This window comes from Anomaloglossus baeobatrachus, chromosome 7 (genome assembly GCF_048569485.1).
Source record: "Anomaloglossus baeobatrachus isolate aAnoBae1 chromosome 7, aAnoBae1.hap1, whole genome shotgun sequence".
NCBI lineage: Eukaryota > Metazoa > Chordata > Amphibia > Anura > Aromobatidae > Anomaloglossus > Anomaloglossus baeobatrachus.
Window position 1 is genome coordinate 281,112,389 of NC_134359.1, and position 21,148 is coordinate 281,133,536.

Here is a 21,148-nt window from a genome sequence, read left to right on the forward strand (position 1 = left end):
GACTCCCGGCATGTCCCTTCTCACCCCACTGTGTCGGCGGTGTTGTTAAGGTTGATTTACAAGGCTGCAGCCTTACATGCCGCGCTCCTTCACCATCCCTTCTGGGCTCTGGCTTGAAGTGGGAGCCATTACGGTCTCCATGCCTGGCAGGAGTCCGGTCTCCATCCACAGCCCCTTGAGGATTCTGTTGGACCGGAGCACTCATCCCCAGGGACATGGCCCTGCGTCTCAGCAGCTAAGTACTTGAGACGTTTATGTTGGGGGTCCCGGTTCTTTATTGTAAGGGGAGAGTATGCTGTATGTGATTGTTTTAACTTTTCCGGCGGGTTCTCTAGCTTTTGCCTGAGAACCGCGCCGATGGTGCCTGCTTGTCGGCCTCGCCGCTTAAATTTAGGCCCCGGCTTCGCCGGAGGCCTAGTTTCATTTTCCTGCCCTCGCATGTCACTCATGCAGAGGGACAGGTTCGGCTCCTCCCGGCGGCCGTTCTACACAGGGGAGGGACACTCCCCACTGCTGGGGCGTCCCTCCTTCCCTGCAGGTCTCTATAGCCCTCCAGTTCCCGCTCTTTTATAGGAACGCCCCCTAGTCCCGCCCCCTCTCTCCATTTCTCAGGCAGAGTTCACTCTGCTCTGGGACATCCTGCATTGTGCATCTCTGCTGAGGTGCTGCGCCTGGGGGACCGGGCTTCGGGATCTGGAGGGCACACAACACCGCGCTCAGCGGTCTGGTAAGCCACAGCCGGTCTCCGGTTGTGGACCTCTGTATATTCTCCCTGGGGTTCATTCTCTGCAAGGCCCCCACTCCAGCAGCATGTCTCACACAAGGAGCAAGGCTCCAAAGCTTTATTCTGCATGCACTGCATGTAAGCTCCTGCTGCCTGAGCCGAGCATTTATCCACACTGTGACTGAACCCCCGGCCTGGGTAGAGTCCTTTTCTAGGTCCATATCCCAGTCATTTGCTGAGTCTATAGGACTTTTGTCCAGGACTTTGATGATCACAGGGTGCCTCTAATACTCTTGACAGAGGATTCCTATCCTCTGACCTCCGTCCATCAGAGCTCACGGAGGATTCATCATCTGGTCCCAGACCCCGTCCTTCTAAGAGAAGGCGCAGGGTTTCCTCCCCCTCCCCATCCCACGGCTCTGTCTCAAGAGCTGACTCTCAAGATGAGGAGGATGCCCTCACTGGGGGCTCGGAGGCTATGTATCCCATCGATTCCTCTGAGGGTGACTCAGATCTTAGTGACTTGATTGCTTCCATTAATTCTGTACTGGATCTCAATCCGCCAGTCTCAGAGGAGCAACTCTCTTTGGCAGAAAAACATCAGTTTACCTCGCCTAAGAGAACAAGGAGTGTGTTCTTTAACCACTCCAATTTTCAGACCGCTGTGACCAAACCCAGGGCCTGCCCTGACAAACGCTTTCCAAAGCGTGGTTCTGATGACTGGTTTCCATTTCCACCTGAGGTGGTCAAGGAGTGGTCTCACTCCCCAAAGGTAGACCCTCCGGTGTCTAGGCTATCAGCCCGGACCGTTGTGTCGGTGGCTGACGGCACCTCACTTAAGGATGCCACTGACTGTCAGATTCACCTTCTGGCCAAATCTGTGTATGAAGCTGCGGGGGCCGCGTTTTCCCCGACTTTTGCAGCAGTGTGGGCTCTCAAAGCCATCTCTGCTTCTCTAGAGGAGATGCATTCCCTCACCAAGGAATCTATGCCTGAGATGGTTACCTTAACTGCTCAGGCTTCAGCTTTTTCATCCTATGCCATGTCTGCCATGCTAGAGGCTGCTCACCGCACTGCGGTGGCTTCAGCTAATTCTCTTGTTATCCGCAGGATTTTGTGGCTTTGAGAGTGGAAGGCAGATGCTTCTTCCAAGAAGTTTCTTGCTGGGCTCCCTTTTGCTGGTTCACGGCTGTTTGGTGAACAGCTGGATGAAATCATTAAAGAAGCTACTGGCGGGAAGAGTACTTCCATGCCACAAACCAAGACCAGGAAACCCGCCCAGGGTAGGAATCAATCGAGGTTTCGTTCCTTTCGTTTCTCCAACTGGTCATCCTCTAAGCCTTCCGCCTCGTCCGCTAACTCAGCCAAGGATCAGAAATCCAACTGGCGCCCAAAAGCGCGTCCGCAGAAGACCGCAGGAGGTTCTGCCACTAAGGCAGCTTCCTCATGACTCTCGGCCCGCTCCAGCCACGTCCTTAGTCGGTGGCAGGCTCTACCACTTTGGCGACGCTTGGTTAAAGCAAGTCTCCGATCAGTGGGTGAGAGACATCATATCTCACGGCTACAGGATAGAATTCTCTTCCAGCCCTCCAAACAGATTTTTTCTCTCAACTCCCCCCTGCTCCAAGGCCGCCGCCTTCTCGCAGGTCGTGGCGTCCTTGCAGGCAAACGGAGTGATTGTCCCAGTTCCCGCTCAGGAACGGTTCAGAGGTTTTTACTCAAATCTCTTCCTAGTTCCAAAAAAGGACGGTACCTTCCGGCCCATCCTGGATCTCAAGCTTCTCAACAAGCATGTCCGGGTGCGGCATTTTCGCATGGAGTCTCTGCAATCAGTCATTGCCTCTATGACCCAAGGGGAGTTCCTGGCGTCCATCGACATCAGAGATGCCGATCTACATGTGCCAATCGCAGTGTCACATCAGCGTTGGTTACGTTTTGCGATAGGAGAGGATCATTTCCAATTCGTGGCTCTCCCCTTCGGGTTAGCCACGGCCCCTCGGGTATTCACCAAGGTCATGGCGGCAGTGATTGCGGTCCTGCACCTCCAGGGGTTAGCAGTGCTTCCTTATCTGGACGACCTTCTGGTCAAGGGTACATCCAGCGCAGACTGTCAGCGGAGTGTTTCGCTCACTCTCGCCACCCTAGCCCAATTCGGGTGGATTGTCAATCTTCCCAAATCCACTCTGACTCCGACCCAGAGTCTCACGTACCTAGGGATGCAGTTCGAGACATTGCCGGCACTTGTGAAGTTGCCCTTAATCAAACAGCAGTCTCTCCGGCTAGCGGTGCGCTCTCTCCTGAGGCCCCGCCGTTATTCCCTCAGGCGCCTGATGCAGGTGCTGGGTCAAATGGTGGCCTCCATGGAGGCGGTTCCCTTTGCCCAGTTCCATCTGCGTCCTCTGCAGCTGGCCATTCTCCGCTGTTGGGACAAGCGGCCTTCTTCCTTACAGAGGTTAGTGGCTCTGTCGCTACGGACCAGGAGCTCTCTTCAGTGGTGGCTTCGACCCCTCTCCCTGTCCCAAGGGCGCTCCTTCCTGACTCCGTCCTGGGTGATTCTCACCACGGATGCCAGCCTATCCGGCTGGGGAGCGGTATATCTCCACCACAGAGCACAGGGCACTTGGACTCCGTCCGAGTCAGCCCTTTCAATCAATGTGCTGGAAACCAGAGCTGTGCTTCTGGCTCTCCTAGCCTTTCACCACCTGTTGGCGGGCAGGCACATTCGAGTCCAGTCAGACAACGCGACAGCGGTTGCCTACATCAATCACCAAGGCGGGACACGCAGCCGCCTTGCAATGTTGGAGGTCCAACGCATTCTTCAATGGGCGGAGGACTCCAAGTCCACCATATCCGCAGTCCACATCCCTGGCGTAGAAAACTGGGAGGCAGATTATCTCAGCCGTCAATCCGTGGACAGTGGCGAGTCGTCCCTGCACCCGGCAGTGTTTCAGTCAATCTGCCGCAAGTGGGGCATTCCGGACGTGGACCTAATGGCATCCCGTCACAACAACAAGGTTCCGGTTTACGTGGCTCGCTCCCACGATCCTCAGGCCTTCGCCGCGGATGCTCTGGTTCAAGACTGGTCCCAGTTTCGTCTGTCCTACGTGTTTCCCCCTCTAGCTCTCTTGCCCAGAGTCCTGCGCAAGATCAGAATGGAGGGCCGTCGAGTCATCCTCATTGCACCGGACTGGCCCAGGCGAGCTTGGTATCCGGACCTGCTCCATCTGTCCGTAGAGGTGCCGTGGCATCTTCCGGACCGTCCAGACCTGCTCTCGCAAGGTCCGTTTTTCCGCCTGAATTCTGCGGCTCTCAAATTGACGGCGTGGCTCTTGAGTCCTGGATTTTGACGGCTTCTGGTATTCCTCCTGAAGTCATCTCCACTATGACTCGGGCCCGTAAGTCTTCCTCCGTCAAAATCTATCACAGAACTTGGAATATTTTCCTGTCCTGGTGTCGCTCTTCCGGCCATTCTCCTTGGCCATTCTCGTTGCCGACCCTTCTGTCTTTTTTACAGTCCGGTCTGCAGCTAGGACTGTCCCTCAACTCTCTCAAGGGACAAGTCTCAGCTCTCAGTGCTGTTCCAACGGCGTCTCGCCCGGCTGGCTCAGGTCCGCACCTTCATGCAAGGCGCGTCTCACATCATTCCGCCTTATCGGCGGCCCTTGGATCCCTGGGACCTTAACTTGGTCCTCACGGTATTGCAGAAACCCCCTTTCGAGCCCCTTAGGGAGGTTTCTTTGTATCGTCTTTCTCAAATGGTGGCCTTTCTAGTTGCCATAACTTCTCTCAGGAGAGTCTCTGATTTGGCTGCGCTCTCCTCGGAGTCACCTTTTTTGTTTCTTTTTCGCTCCTAATTGGGAGACCCAGACAATTGGGTGTATAGCTACTGCCTCCGGAGGCCGCACAAAGTACCACACTCAAAAGTGTAAGGCCCCTCCCCTTCTGGCTATACACCCCCCCGTGGGAGCACGGGTCCCTCTGTTTTTGCTTTGTGCGAAGGAGGTCAGACACGCACGCATAGCTCCACTGTTTAGTCAGCAGCAGCTGCTGACTATGTCGGATGGAAGAAAAGAGGGCCCATACAGGGCCCCCAGCATGCTCCCTTCTCACCCCACTTTCTGTCGGTGGTGCTTGTTAAGGTTGAGGTACCCATTGCGGGTACGGAGGCTGGAGCCCACATGCTGATTCCTTCCCCATCCCCATTAGGGCTCTGGGCGAAGTGGGATTTTACCGGTCTCCAGGCACTGAGACCGTGCTCCATCCGCAGCCCCTGGAGAAGCCGCTGGATATGGAGCTGAGTATCGTCAGGGACATGGCCCTGCTCCAAGGTACTCTGTGTCCCCGTGCATACGCGCGCACACCGCAGCATTGCTGGGTGTGTTAGTGCGCCGGGGACAACAGCGCTGCTGCGCTTGTGCCATTTCCTCACTTCAGCTTAGCTGAGTGGGTAGACTCAGGGAAAACGGTCGCGCCGGCCGCTGGGACTGCGACGTGGCTGGGACTTGTGGTGCGCCGGGGACTTCCGCGCTGACCGTGCATATATCACGGCCGCGCTTATTACTACAGTCCCCGGCTTTTGCGGCCTAGTTCGTTCGTTCCCGCCTCCGCACCTGCCAGTCAGGAGGAGGGCGGGACGCTGTACAGAGCATCAGCGCTGAGGGCTGGAGTCTTTTTTTACATACTCCAGCCCTCACACCAGGCACAGTAGGACGCAGTTTCCCGCACTTTGTTTGTGGCACGCCCACGGTCCGCCCCTCTTCACAGAACGCCGGCAGCCATTCCTGCCTGCACGCTGAGCTGCAGAGGGGAGACGGGGAGACCCAGACACGGGATTCTACGGCCTCATACCCGCTGTTCAGCGGGCGGTAAGCAGCCTCAAGGGCTCACCCCCACTTGTGCCGTTTGTATACTGAGTATTTTGTGTTTGCAAATACTTTGTACTGTACGGTCGCTGGTGATTCTCGGCTATATACCCTCCTAGATTACAAGGAGGCAACAGCATGTCGTCCGCAAAACGCAAGGGTGCCAAGGCACAGACATTATATGCTGCCTGTACCGCATGTGGGGCTGCTCTACCGGCAGGTTCCACTGACCCCCATTGTGTGCAGTGCTCGGCCCCTGTGCAACTTGCACAGCCGGGGCCTCTGCTGGACGTGACCCAGGGTGTACCACCTGTGAATGCTGTCCAGGTGACAGGAACGGAGTTTGCAGCTTTTGCTGACAGATTGTCTATGACCATGTCAAAGATTCTTGAAACATTGCAGTCTAGACCAGTAACTCAGACCTTGGACACTGTGGCTTCATTGCTCCCTGGTCCCCCTCAGCTGGAACACTTCCAAGCTCCGGGGGTGTCACATGCACCCCAGGGTGACGATTCTGACTCGGACGACAGTCCCAGACAACCTAAGCGGGCTCGTTATGAGGGGCCCTCAACTTCGTCTCACTGGTCAGGATCCCAGCGGGACGAATCTATTGGTGATGAGGCGGATGTAACTGATCAAGATTCTGATCCTGGGACCGCTCTCAATCTGGATACACCAGATGGTGACGCCATAGTGAATGATCTTATAGCGTCCATCAATAGGATGTTAGATATTTCTCCACCAGCTCCTCTTGCGGAGGAGGCAGCTTCACAGCAGGAGAAATTCCATTTCAGATATCCCAAGCGTAAATTAAGCACTTTTCTGGACCACTCTGACTTTAGAGATGCAATCCAGAAACACCACGCTTATCCTGAGAAGCGGTTTTCTAAACGGCTTAAAGATACACGCTATCCTTTTCCCCCTGACGTGGTCAAGGGTTGGACCCAGTGTCCCAAGGTGGACCCTCCAATCTCCAGGCTTGCAGCTAGATCTTTAGTGGCAGTAGAAGATGGAGCGGCACTTAAAGATGCCACTGACAGGCAGATGGAGCTCTGGCTGAAATCCATCTATGAAGCTATTGGAGCGTCGTTGGCGCCAGCTTTCGCAGCCGTATGGGCACTCCAAGCTATTTCAGCTGGGCTTATACAAGTCGACTCGGTCACACGTACATCTGCCCCGCAGGTGGCACCATTGACCTCTCAAATGTCTGCATTCGCGTCTTACGCGATTAATGCTGTCCTGGACTCTACGAGCCGTACGGCGGTGGCGTCAGCCAACTCCGTGGTTTTGCGCAGAGCCCTGTGGTTGAGAGAATGGAAGGCAGATTCTGCTTCCAAGAAGTGCTTAACCAGTTTGCCTTTTTCTCGTGACCGATTGTTTGGGGAGCGTTTGGATGAAATCATTAAACACTCCAAGGGTAAGGACTCATCCTTACCTCAACACAGACAAAACAAGCCCCAACAAAGGAGGGGTCAGTCTGGTTTTCGGTCCTTTCGAGGCTCAGGCAGGTCCCAATTCTCCTCGTCCAAAAGGACTCAAAAGGATCAGAGAGGCTCAGATTCTTGGCGGACTCAGTCACGCCCAAAAAAGACAGCAGGAAGAACCGTTACCAAGACGGCTTCCTCATGACTTTCAGCCTCCTCTCTCCGCATCCTCGGTCGGTGGCAGGCTCTCCCGCTTTGGCGACATTTGGCTGTCACAGGTCAAAGACCGTTGGGTGAGGGACATTCTGTCTCACGGGTACAGGATAGAGTTCAGCTCTCGTCCTCCAACTCGTTTCTTCAGAACTTCCCCACCGCCCGACCGAGCCGATGCTCTGCTGCAGGCGGTGGCCGCTCTAAAGGCGGAAGGAGTGGTGACTTCCGTTCCTCTTCAGGAACAAGGTCACGGTTTTTACTCCAATCTGTTTGTGGTGCCAAAGAAGGACGGGTCCTTTCGGCCCGTCCTGGATCTAAAGTTGCTCAACAAACACGTAAAAACCAGGAGGTTCCGGATGGAATCTCTACGCTCCGTCATAGCCTCAATGTCTCAAGGAGATTTCTTAGCATCAATAGACATCAAAGATGCTTATCTTCACGTGCCGATTGCGCCAGAGCATCAGCGTTTTCTACGCTTCGTTATAGAAAGCGAACACCGGCAGTTCGTAGCGTTACCTTTCGGGCTGGCAACAGCCCCTCGGGTCTTCACCAAGGTCATGGCAGCAGTAGTAGCTGTCCTGCACTCGCAGGGTCACTCCGTGATCCCGTATTTGGACGATCTACTTATAAAGGCACCCTCTCAAGAGGCATGCCAGCACAGCCTGAACGTGGCACTGAAGACTCTCCAGAGTTTCGGGTGGATTATCAACTTTTCAAAGTCAAATCTAACCCCGACCCAATCACTAACATATCTTGGCATGGAGTTTCATACTCTCTCAGCGATAGTGAAGCTTCCACTGGACAAGCAGTGCTCTCTGCAGACAGGGGTGCAATCTCTCCTGCAGAACCAGTCCCACTCATTGAGGCGCCTCATGCATTTCCTAGGGAAGATGGTGGCAGCAATGGAAGCAGTCCCTTTCGCGCAGTTTCATCTGCGCCCTCTACAATGGGACATTCTCCGCCAATGGGACGGGAAGTCGACGTCCCTCGACAGGGATGTCTCCCTCTCTCAGGCAGCCAAGGACTCTCTCCAATGGTGGCTTCTTCCCACCTCATTGTCAAAAGGAAAGTCGTTCCTACCCCCATCCTGGGCGGTGGTCACGACAGATGCGAGCCTATCAGGGTGGGGAGCAGTGTTTCTTCACCACAGGGCTCAGGGTACGTGGACTCAGAGAGAGTCCACCCTTCAGATCAATGTTCTGGAAATCAGAGCAGTCTATCTTGCTCTGCGAGCCTTCCAACAGTGGCTGGAGGGCAAGCAGATCCGGATTCAGTCGGACAACTCCACAGCGGTGGCGTACATCAACCACCAAGGGGGAACACGCAGTCGACAAGCCTTTCAAGAAGTCCGGCGGATTCTGATGTGGGTGGAAAACACAGCATCCACCATATCCGCAGTTCACATCCCAGGCGTGGAAAACTGGGAAGCAGACTTTCTCAGTCGCCAGGGCATGGACGCAGGGGAATGGTCCCTTCACCCGGACGTGTTTCAGGAGATCTGTCGCCGCTGGGGGATGCCGGACGTCGACCTGATGGCGTCACGGCACAACAACAAGGTCCCGGTTTTCATGGCACGGTCTCACGATCACCGAGCTCTGGCGGCAGACGCCTTAGTTCAGGATTGGTCGCAGTTCCGACTACCTTATGTGTTCCCACCTCTGGCATTGTTGCCCAGAGTGCTCCGCAAAATCAGGTCCGACTGCCGTTGCGCCATTCTCGTCGCTCCAGACTGGCCAAGGAGGTCGTGGTACCCGGATCTGTGGCATCTCACGGTAGGACAACCGTGGGCGCTACCAGGCCGTCCAGACCTGCTGTCTCAAGGGCCGTTTTTCCATCTGAATTCTGCGGCCCTGAACCTGACTGTGTGGCCATTGAGTCCTGGATCCTAGGGACCTCAGGTTTATCTCATGAAGTTGTTGCCACCATGAGACAGGCTAGGAAACCATCCTCCGCCAAGATCTACCACAGAACGTGGAAGATATTCTTATCTTGGTGCTCTGCTCAGGGAGTTTCTCCCTGGCCATTTGCATTGCCTATTTTTCTTTCCTTCCTGCAGTCTGGGTTGGAAAAAGGTTTGTCGCTTAGCTCCCTTAAAGGACAAGTCTCTGCGCTATCCGTATTCTTTCAGAAGCGCCTGGCGCGACTTCCTAAGGTACGCACGTTCCTGCAAGGGGTTTGTCATATCGTTCCCCCTTACAAGCGGCCATTGGAACCCTGGGATCTGAACAGGGTTCTAATTGCTCTCCAGAAGCCACCTTTCGAGCCTATGAAGGAGATTTCCTTTTCTCGGCTTTCACAGAAAGTGACTTTTCTGGTGGCGGTCACGTCTCTTCGGAGAGTGTCAGAGCTGGCGGCGTTATCTTGCAAATCTCCCTTCCTGGTGTTTCACCAAGACAAGGTAGTACTGCGTCCAATTCCAGAGTTTCTTCCCAAGGTGGTATCTTCCTTTCATCTCAATCAGGATATCACTTTACCATCTTTGTGTCCGCATCCAGTTCACCAATTTGAAAAGGGTTTGCATCTGTTGGACCTGGTGAGAGCACTCAGGATCTACATTTCCCGCACGGCGCCTCTGCGCCGTTCGGATGCACTCTTTATCCTGGTCGCTGGTCAGCATAAAGGGTCGCAAGCTTCCAAATCCACCCTTGCGCGGTGGATCAAGGAACCAATTCTTCACGCCTACCGTTCTGCTGGGCTCCCGATTCCATCTGGACTGAAGGCCCATTCTACCAGAGCCGTGGGTGCGTCCTGGGCATTACGGCATCAGGCTACGGCTCAGCAGGTGTGCCAGGCGGCTACCTGGTCGAGTCTGCACACTTTTACCAAGCATTATCAGGTGCATACCTACGCTTCGGCGGATGCCAGCCTAGGTAGACAAGTCCTGCAGGCGGCGGTGGCCCACCTGTAAGAAAGGGCTGCCTGACAGCCTGATCACGAGGTATTCTTTTACCCACCCAGGGACTGCTTTTGGACGTCCCAATTGTCTGGGTCTCCCAATTAGGAGCGAAAAAGAAGAAGGGAATTTTGTTTACTTACCGTAAATTCCTTTTCTTCTAGCTCCAATTGGGAGACCCAGCACCCACCCTGTTTTTTCTTAGGGTATTTGTTTTTCGGGTGCACATGTTGTTCATGTTGATAAGTTACGTTCTCCGATATTGTTTATCGGATTGAATTTGTTTTTGAAACAGTTATTGGCTTTCCTCCTTCTTGCTTTTGCACTAAAACTGAGGGACCCGTGCTCCCACGGGGGGGTGTATAGCCAGAAGGGGAGGGGCCTTACACTTTTGAGTGTGGTACTTTGTGCGGCCTCCGGAGGCAGTAGCTATACACCCAATTGTCTGGGTCTCCCAATTGGAGCTAGAAGAAAAGGAATTTACGGTAAGTAAACAAAATTCCCTTCTTTTTCACCAAGACAAGGTGGTTCTCCGTTCTCCCGGACTTTCTTCCTAAGGTGATCTCTCCCTTCCACCTTAACCAGGACATTTCCTTGCCTTCCTTCTGTCCGGCCCCTGTTCATCGCTTTGAGAAAGCGCTGCATACTCAAGATCTGGTGCGTGCTCTCCGGATTTATGTGTCTCGCACCGCTGCGCTTAGGCGGTGCACCTCTCTTTTTGTGCTAACCACAGGTCGGCGCAAGGGCCTCCCTGCTTCTAAGCCGACCTTGGCCCGTTGGATTAGATCGACCATTTCGGACGCCTACCAGAGTACTCAGGTGCCTCTTGGGCTTTTAGGCACCAGGCTACGGCTCAACAAGTCTGTCAGGCTGCCACTTGGACTAGCCTGCATACCTTTTCGAAGCACTACCAAGTGCATTCTCATGCTTCGGCAGATGCGAGTTTGGGCAGACGCATCCTTCAGGCGGCTGTCGCCCACTTGTGAAGTTAGGCTCCGCCTACTTCTTAGTTTTTTCTGTTTATTCCCACCCAGGGACAGCTTTGAGACGTCCTATGGTCTGGGTCTCCCAAAGGAACGATAAAGAAAAAGAGAATTTTGTTACTTACCGTAAATTCTTTTTCTTATAGTTCCGTATTGGGAGACCCAGCACCCTCCCTGTTGCCTGTTGGCAATTTTCTTGTTCCGTGTGTTATCACCGGCTATTGTCGTGGACAGAGTTTCCGGTTGTTCCGGTTCTTACTCGGTTCTACTTGTGGGTGGCTATTCTCCTTCAGCTTTTGCACTAAACTGGCTAGGACTGGCTACCAGGGGGTGTATAAGCTCAGAGGGAGGAGCTACACTTTTAAGTGTAGTACTTTGTGTGGCCTCCGGAGGCAGAAGCTAAACACCCATGGTCTGGGTCTCCCAATACGGAACTATAAGAAAAATAATTTACGGTAAGTAACAAAATTCTCTTTTTTGTGCGTACTTTAGTGGGGCTTGCAAAATATTTGAGATAAGTGGTGTGTTGTTTTTTTTTTTTTTTTTTTTGTTTTTGTTTTTTTTTTTTACATTTTTATCCAAAGGTCTGGTGCTAGTGACAGACGCCATCACAGCCATGGGGCTCGGACCGGGCAAACACACCCTGGGCCAGCAGGAAATACTGATAGACGGTTTTAATGCCTATGTGGCTGGTGAGTATTTTATAACTGACTAGCTGCAGAACCTGGCGTTGCCTGGGATAGTCTCTTTCTGTGTGTGTGTGTGTGTGTGTCTTTCTGTGTGTGTCTTTCTGTGTGTGTCTCTTTCTGTGTGTGTCTCTTTCTGTGTGTGTCTCTTTCTGTGTGTGTCTCTTTCTGTGTGTGTCTGTGTGTGTGTCTTTCTGTGTGTGTGTCTTTCTGTGTGTGCATCTTTCTGTGTGTGTCTATCTTTGTATATATGTCTCTTTCTCTGTGTGTGTGTGTGTGTGTGTGTGTGTGTGTGTGTGTTTGTCTCTTACACACAGACACATATACACAGAAACAGGCACACATACAGTATGTCTCTCTTACTGTGTGCCTCTCTTTCTGTGTGCGCGTCTCTTTCTGTGTGCGCGTCTTTCTGTGCGCGCGTCTCTTTCTGTGTGTGTGCGTCTCTGTGCGTCTTTGTTTGTATATATCTCTCTTTCTGTGTGTGTGTGTCTTACACACAGAGACATACACAAAAATAGGCACACATAGTGTCTCTCTTTCTGTGTGTGCGTCTTTCTTTGTATATATGTCTCTTACACACAGAAAGAGACACATATACACAGAAATAGGCACACATACAGTATGTCTCTTACTCTGTGTGTTTCTCTGTGTGTGTGTGTGTATGTATGTATGTGTGTGTCTCTTTCTCTGTATGTGTCTCTTTCTGTACAATAGGAGTCTATAATAACAGATCTGTTCTGAGCTCCATTGACTTTAATGTAAGCAGTTTTGCTGACTAATAACTGTAAAGTGCAGGGTTAAACTTTCCCCTCCAAACATAGTCTATATCATTCCACGAGTCACATGAGGCGTCTGTGTAAAATTTCGTGATTGTAAATGCGCCGGTGCAGATTCCTTTATTGGACACACACACACACACACACACACACACACACACACACACACACACACACACACACACACACACACACACACTGAGCTTTATATATTAGATTGAGGTCAAGTCTTTGATAAAGAGGTATACCCTCCCAGCGTCTATGTATGATTGACAGCTGGCCCGGTGCAACGTCATAGATGCGGAGTGACACACGCAAAAGAAGAGCTGCAGCTGCCGGGAAGTAGGTGGCAGTTCTCACGGCCAGCAATCACACATGACTGATCAGGTCATGGATTCTCTACTGACCATTGTCTTGTCATTCCCTCCCAGAGCGGCTTCTTATTATGCCGTGTCTTTCCACTTTGCGTCTTAGAGGGGTCCTAAGTCTCCAGCCTTCCCTCCTCTATGACGTACATGCGCCATGTAGAAGATTTTTGTCCAGATGGGACATCACCAATATTTAAATGAGTAAAAACAAAATTTAAGAATAGAAAACAACCTGCTTGTTGATGGTTTCCAGACCTTTTAAGAGGATATATTGCAAAGATAAGTGTCTCGTGAGGTATTTTTTTTTATTATTTCAAGGAACTCACACCCTGGCAGGCAGCATTGCTACAATGGACATGTGCGTCCGTCACTTTCATGAAGCTACAGGTATGTGATCATTTTAACTTGCACACAAACCAGTTTGCAGCAAATGTCTGTACTTCACAGCGGGCGGCGGTGTGTCCGGATCCATACCATAAGCTGTGTATGGCCACTCTATCTGTGGCATTGTAGTAAGTACACCGGGGTGGGATTAAAATAAATCTTCTCCGCTGACCCAGTAGTGACTCCCCGCTGTGAGTATTGATTATGCTGCCGGGGTTAAATGAAATCACATATTGACAGCTGGCTGGTTGTAATGCCGGAGGCAGGCCGGCCTTAAAGGGAACCAACCAGCAGGTTTTTCATATATAAAGTAAAGCCAGTGCTATACTGGTGCTCGGATGCTGAATGTAACCATACCTTCAGTTCTGAGATAGGATGTTTTATTTCAGAAATATGTGCAAGTAAAGGTCCAGCAATGCACTGCTATTTGATTGACAGGTGCAACAGGAAGGGAATATGTGGGTCGGGTCTTGCTATCTATTCCCACCCTGTCTGTCTGGCCTTCCTCCCCCTGTTGTCTTCATACACGTTGCACCTGCGTAGTATCATTTGGAAGTATTACATAAAGGTTTTCACTAAGGCCTCTTTCATACGTCCGTGTCTCCGGTACGTGTTTGGTCCGTTTCCTCACGTAACGGATACACGGGCACACGTAGACCCATTAAAATCAATGGGTCTGCGCTCACGTGCGTGTTCTGCCATGGACCGTGTGTACGTATGGAGCATACGTGTGTCCGTGTGCTTCACACGTAGACAAGTCCATTTTTCTTTGGCATCACGGGTATCACACGGCCCGCATACAGACCACACGGAGGTGTTCCGTGTGACACGCACCAGAGAAAACACACGTGTCTGTGAAAAAAATAACAAATCTTTACTCACCTTCTCCAGCCCTGCTGTCTCTGCCGCTGCTGTCACTTGCTTCCGACCGCCGCTCATTATGCTCATTGCATATTCACTTCACTGCGGCCGGAAGCAGCAGCAGCAGGGAGTCGGCAGGGCCGGAGACCGAAGATCAGCACCACGGACAGCAACGCCAGGGACAGGTGAGCAGAAAGTTCCCACGGATAACACACGGAGAACACACGTGTGCCATAAACACGGGTCACGGAGGGTAAAACGCAACTTTGACACGTCCGTGAAAAACGTGCGTGATTTTCACGGACGTGTGAAAGAGGTCTAAGATGGAGTCGGCGCCTGCGCATAGCGCCATCTCTGGTGCCATCTTTGTGAACACTGTCTTATTTCAGTGGACTGCCGTATGCTCTGTATGAGGGTGGCGCATGCGCCCTCGCATCCTCTGCTCTCATTGTGATCGCGGGAGCGTGCATGGTCACAGCAGAACTGTAAACCACCCACAAAATCAGATCACCGGTCTCTTGTTAAGCGTGCGGTCTGCGGCCAGCTGATATTGTGGTCAGTCTCCAGTTCTGTTGTGACTACGGTCACAACAAGAGCAGAAGATGCATGCGCCGCCCACTAATAGCGCTTCAGTCTGCTGAAAGAAGACTGTGTTCACAAAGATGACGCAAGAGATAGCGCTATGCGCAGGCACCGACTCCGACGCCATCTTTTTGAAGACTTTTCTGCAAGATTTCCAAATGATACTATGCAGTCACCGGAAGTAACATGTATGATGGTGACAGAAGGAGAAAGGCCAGGCAGGCAGACAGGGGCGGGAATAGATGACAAGACCCGACCCACATATTCACTTCCTGTTGCACCTGTCAATCAAATATCAGTGCATTGCTGGAACTTTACTTGCACATATCTCTGAAATAAAACATTGAAATTCAGAACAAAAGCTATGCTTCCATTCAGCATCCTAGCGCCAGTATAGCACCGGCATTACTTTATACATGAAAATCCTGATGGTTGACTCTCTTTAATGATGCGGCTCTCCCCGCTCACCTCCTTATCAGATAGACACATAGTCACAGAACAGAGATATGCTCAAAATGATCAAATACAGAGAGTGACCTCTGGAAATTGTAGCTTTCTAATTTTTGGGAACGGCTGACTGACCTCCCTTAATTCCCCATAAACATTCATGGTTAGATCAATGTTTGCTGCCATAGTCAGAGGGGGATAAGCTACTGCTAAACACATCTAGAAAGCAAGGATTGGGCCTGCCGAAATCCAACATGCCCAATCCTTCTTTCTGCAGAAGAGGAGAGATAGCCCTTACTCGCCCATACACACATTAGGACATCACCGCTCCGTTTATTTCCTATGGAGCTGCTGTTTTTTGTTTTTTTTTTCCCCCCAGAGAATGAATGGAGCAGAGGTCAAGCAGCCAACCCTATATTTTGTAACAGAATAAAAGTGGCCCATCGGGGATAAAAAAACTTCCTCGCAATGATAACCCCCTTTAAGGCCCAATCAGCTCCTGGGCATTAAGAGGTTAATTTAATTGTATTTCGGCCACTTTCTGTACCTCCCGGCAGGTTGCGCACTGGAGGACGCATTAGAGGCCGCATCTCTTCACCCAGCACAGGTTTTGGGCCTGCAGCATCGCAAAGGGACGCTGGATTTCGGAGCAGATGCAGGTCTGAATTGAAATAACCCTGATCATTTTTGTATATGTAACACTTCCTAAAACAAAAAGGGTTTAGAAAAACATGACTAATTTCTTCTAAAAACAGCACCACCATTTTCCCCAGGCTGTTTGTGGTACTGCAGTTAACTTTAAACAAGTTCCAATACCAGATAATCAGACACTGGGACCAGATACTCCAGATTATCAGACACTGTATACCAGACACTCCAGATTATCAGACAGTGGGTACTAGACGCCCCTGATTATATGGTCCCATCCTGGTATATATGGCCTCATAATGGCCCCATCCTGGTATATATGTCCCCATCATGGCCCCATCCTGGTATATATATGGCCTCATAATAGCCCCATCCTGGTATATATATTCCCCATCATGGCCCCATCCTGGTATATATTCCCCATCATGGCCCCATCCTGGTATATATTCCCCATCATGGCCCCATCCTGGTATATATTCCCCATCATGGCCCCATCCTGGTATATATTCCCCATCATGGCCCCATCCTGGTATATATTCCCCATCATGGCCCCATCCTGGTATATATTCCCCATCATGGGCCCCATCCTGATAGGGAATATATATCATGGCCCCATCCTGGTATATATGTCCCTATCATGGCCCCATTCTCGTATATATGTCCCTCTCATGGCCCCATCCTGGTATATATGTCTCTATCATGGCCCCATCCTGGTATACCCCATCATGGCCCCATTCTGATATATATATTCCCTATCATGGCCCCATCTTTGTATATATTCCCCATCATGGCCCCATCCGGGTATATATGTCCCTATCATGGCCCCATCTGGGTATATATGTCCCTATTATGGCCCCATCCTGGTATACCCCATCATGGCCCCATTCTGATATATTCCCTATCGTGGCCCCATCCTGATATATATTCCCTATCATGGCCCCATCTTTGTATATATTCCCTATCATGGCCCCATCTTTGTATATATTCCCCATCATGGCCCCATCCTGGTATACCCCATCATGGCCTCATTCTGGTATATATGTCCCTATCATGGCCCCATCCTGGTATATATGTCCCTATTATGGTCCCATCCTGGTATATATTCCCTATCATGGCCCCATCTTTGTATATATTCCCTATCATGGCCCCATCTTTGTATATATTCCCCATCATGGCCCCATCCTGGTATACCCCATCATGGCCTCATTCTGGTATATATGTCCCTATCATGGCCCCATCCTGGTATATATGTCCCTATTATGGTCCCATCCTGGTATATATAAATAAATAAATAATAATTATTATTATTAAATAAATAAATATATTCCCCATTACGGCCCCATACTTCTTATTGTCTTCTATTTCTTAGATTTTATACAACTGGATGACAACTTGAACGTGAAAGCGACCTACATAGCAGGAGACGTCGTCTGGAGTTCCCCGGCAATCTGAGGATGATCGGGACAGCCATCTTAGAATATTTTCTGCTACTGTGCCTTATTTACAAACTGCTTTTCTGCATGACCTAATGATGGCCACAAGATGGCGCCAGAGTCCTGCTTCTGCTGTGACTCATGGCGGCCTTCGTCCATTTCTGTTTATGAACGAGACCTTAGGGGTGTGTGACCGGTCTGGGATCTGCTGACGTAAATGCAGACAATATGTTATTGCGCTATAGCAATCAAATACGTCTAGAGACAATTGAGTACATGACCTCAGAGGTATTGGCAAAACTGTGGACAGTGGAGGCAGCCATTTTGTGTTATTTGGAGATGGCCAATAATCATTTTTAAGGGTTGGCTTTAGAACAGATTGTAGATTTTTGTCCAAAAATAGCACCACTCATGTCCACAGGTTGTGTGAGGTATTGCATCCCAGACCTAGTCACTTGAGTGACTTTACCTCTTACAAATACAGCCACTATCCCTGCTGACCTTCGCTGTATCTTTCTCTGCTCTCGTCATCCTTGTTCTCTTCAATCCAATATGGCCGGGACGGTGACATAAGGAGCGCATTGATTAGTCTAGACCGTGCCTTTCATGTGCTGAGGGACGGACGTGCGCTGAGGACTTTGGTGCTGTGCCCATCCCAGATGTGTATTTCTTCCCTGCAGCTTCAGACTTGGCCGAATAGTGTCCTCTGCGTTGCCATCCTCTTCACTGCTGGTCAGATACTACTATACCGAAGCTGCAATGGGAAATCGGGGATGGGCACTGCGCCATCATCATCAGCACACAAAAGGTAGGGGAGACGCCAAGCTCCCCAACCCTCTGCGCTGGCCATGACAGATTGCAATGGCCCGAACCATTGGGAGCAGAATGGAGGTCAGTAGGGAAAGTGACTACATACAGAATGTATACTATAGAGTAGCATAAAAACTAGGCCAAAGCTTTATCCAAATTTATCAGTGGTGCTCGCAGTGGGATTTGGCGCGGCTTTCTGGACGCACCAGACCGTTTTCCTTCTGCCACCTCTTCCTTTACACCAGTAACATGCCACAAAACTATGGTGCCTTTAAGAAAAGTTCTCTTCTCCAGAAACTTCAAAACTGAGGTGCAAAAAAAGTGTCCAAAACTCATAATAAATCTGGTAAAAGCCATACAAGCCCCACTCCACGTTTTTTTATTTATGAGGTTCTCACAGTTCAACTTACAGAATAAGTCCAACCATGGCGTTCATGACACATGGCCCTGTAGGTGCCTTCACTCGTCTCCCATTTCCTCCAGGGGGGCACTTTTTTTTTTTTTTTGCTGTGTAAGGCCTCCTTCCTCCTTGGCGTATGGCCATCCGTGTGCCGTGATTTTGGCACACTAGTGTTCACTGTGGGCTATCCGTGATAGCACGCGGAGAGCAAGAACTTTTTACTCACCTGTCTCCGGCGCTGCTGCTTCCAGGTCCGCCGTGCAGTGAATATTCATGAGCATAATGAGCGGGCCTGGAAGCAAGTGACAGCAGCGCCGAGGACATCTGTACTTTAGACAGGCGAGTATAGAAAATCATTTTATTTCAAAAACACGTGTTTTTCTCCTCTTGTCACATGGATCACATCACTGTGTGGTGCGTGTGACATCAGTGCTGCCAGAAAAAAACAGACTTGACTCCGTGCGGAACACACCAACATGCATGTACTACATATGGACACACGGTCCTTGTGAAAACACTGACGTGTGCAGAGACCCATTGATTTTGATAGGTCTGCATATGTCTGTATCCGGTATGTATATAAACGGACGTGTGAAGGGGGCCTAACGTGGGGAAAAAATGCATTTTTTTTTTATTTCTAGATTTTTACATTTTTTTAAACAATTTGGAACAAATTTAAAAAAAAACAGGCTTAAAACATCAAAAACTAGACAAAAAAAAAGAAAGGCGAATGAAGTGGTCCCTGTATGTCCCATTATGGTTCTTCAATATCTTTCAGATATGGTGCTCTCCCCTATAAGTGGGACGACCTGCATGTGTATGTGGGCCTTTGACCCTGCAAGTGAAAGCTCCTGTGTACCCCAATCTCAACGTTTAGCAGGTTTACCTAATTTTTTTCCTAAATATATTTGGGGCTCCTTAAAGGGTTCTTCAGGAATACAACCATAAATGAAAAAGTGTCAGTAGGAATATATTTCTAGATATCTTTAATGTGCAAATTACACTGATTTTTTTGCAGTCCACAAAAAAAAACAAAAAAAACCCAAACTCCTACAGGTATGTAAACACCACCATAGAAATTGTATGTGAAAATCGGGCATCTGAGCGAGGTCTCCATGTAACAAGGTGGCCGTCATGTTAGTGTTCTTTAGTGATCCCCTTCCTTGACAAAACAACTGTGATTTGCTTATTACAGACATTTAGTAATGTATTTTTGATGACCTTTTCTTTCTGTTTTTCATTATTTTTCTACTCCTTATTTTTCTAAGTCAGGGGTTGAGTGCCAGGGATGGCTCCAAAAGTCATAAGCCATTTGGACTTGAGCAAGATGTTTAAAGGGGTTGTCCACTAGTTTTATAGTGATGGCCTATCCTTAGGACAGGTCATCAATGTCTTATAGGCTAGGGTCCTACACCACGCACTAAACACCCCCCCCCCCAATCAGCTGTTCTCAGTCCTGGCGGTGGCAGAAAATGCTCAGTTCCGGCGCTGCTCCGCCTTTTGATAGCGGATGTAGCCGGGTACTGCACAACCACCTCCTATTGATCTGAATGGGAGCCGGATGTGCAGTACCCAGCCGTGGCCACTATCAGAAGTCGGAGGAGCTCCGGAACTGAGCTGCCGCCAACGGGACCGAGAACAGCTGATCAGGGGGGGGTGCAAGGTGTGGGACCCCGGCCGATCAAACATTGATGGCCTATCCTAAGGATCAATGCAAAAGTAGTGGACAACTTCTTTAAATATAGGTTTAGGACAGCAAACTGGAATTTTGCCAAGTGATCTTATCTATAGAGCAAAAGTATAATAAAAAGACACAAAGTGATACGGCCATTGCATTAAGACAACGGCAGGCTGCCCGTTGCGAGTAGCCTGCATGGTCTAATCATGCTGTTATTGTCTGCAGCATCTCTGGATTGGTCTCCCCTTGAGCACATCTAGGACGTCATAGGTTGGCAATTGTAAAAGGAGCTGCCAGCAGCGGATCTTGATGATTTGTTGCCCAAGTTCTTTCAGCATATCCGAACACTCCTCAGACAACCCTTAATAACCTCACTGATGGCAGCCGGGGCTGTAAGTGCAGGGGTGGGGATTTCTGCATGTGGTGCTTATACTCTATCCTGAATAAATCAAGACATTTTGAAAACTTTGCTTCTTTTTTTTCCCAACATTTATATATCATAAACATGTTTATCCATCCTGTGATTTTCATCATCCCACAACTTTTCCTTTTTGCTGTTGCAATTTAAACGTTAAGGAGTAATGTGTCTGTGATAGATATTTTCACACAAATTTGTTGGCATCCATTCCAATAGACTAAAAAAATAAACCCACACTGGTCACTGAAATAACTTGAAACTGACACAAGTAACTTTCAGCTTAATTTTACTGAATATCAACTAAGGAAAGTCAGACATTAGTTTTAAAATTGCGGTTCAACAGAAACATTTTTTTATGTAAGCGTCCTGGGCAAAAATGATGGTTTCCCTAGTAAACATTGAAAATAGTTTGACCAAAGGGACATGATCAAATAAGGTGTATGCTGCAATTAACATCACAGTTGTCTACAAATTTGTAATCATCCAGTCTATATCTATTTAAGGGATGAAAAGTAGTCCCTGTGCTGTTTGGTATCATTGTATGTACCAAACTAA

General features: G+C 49.9%; 1 protein-coding gene across 1 annotated transcript in view; it reads left to right on the plus strand.

Moving 5' to 3' along the window:
* Nucleotides 1–20,058, plus strand: part of AMDHD2 (amidohydrolase domain containing 2) — a 33,774-nt gene extending 13,716 nt beyond the window's left edge. The window contains exons 8-11 of the mRNA XM_075318253.1: nucleotides 11,684–11,791; nucleotides 13,251–13,319; nucleotides 15,764–15,865; nucleotides 17,224–20,058. Of these exons, the coding sequence (XP_075174368.1) occupies nucleotides 11,684–11,791; nucleotides 13,251–13,319; nucleotides 15,764–15,865; nucleotides 17,224–17,306 (362 nt within the window). The 3' untranslated portion in view covers nucleotides 17,307–20,058. The remainder of the gene's footprint in view (nucleotides 1–11,683; nucleotides 11,792–13,250; nucleotides 13,320–15,763; nucleotides 15,866–17,223) is intronic.
* The last annotated feature ends 1,090 nt before the right edge of the window (nucleotides 20,059–21,148 follow it).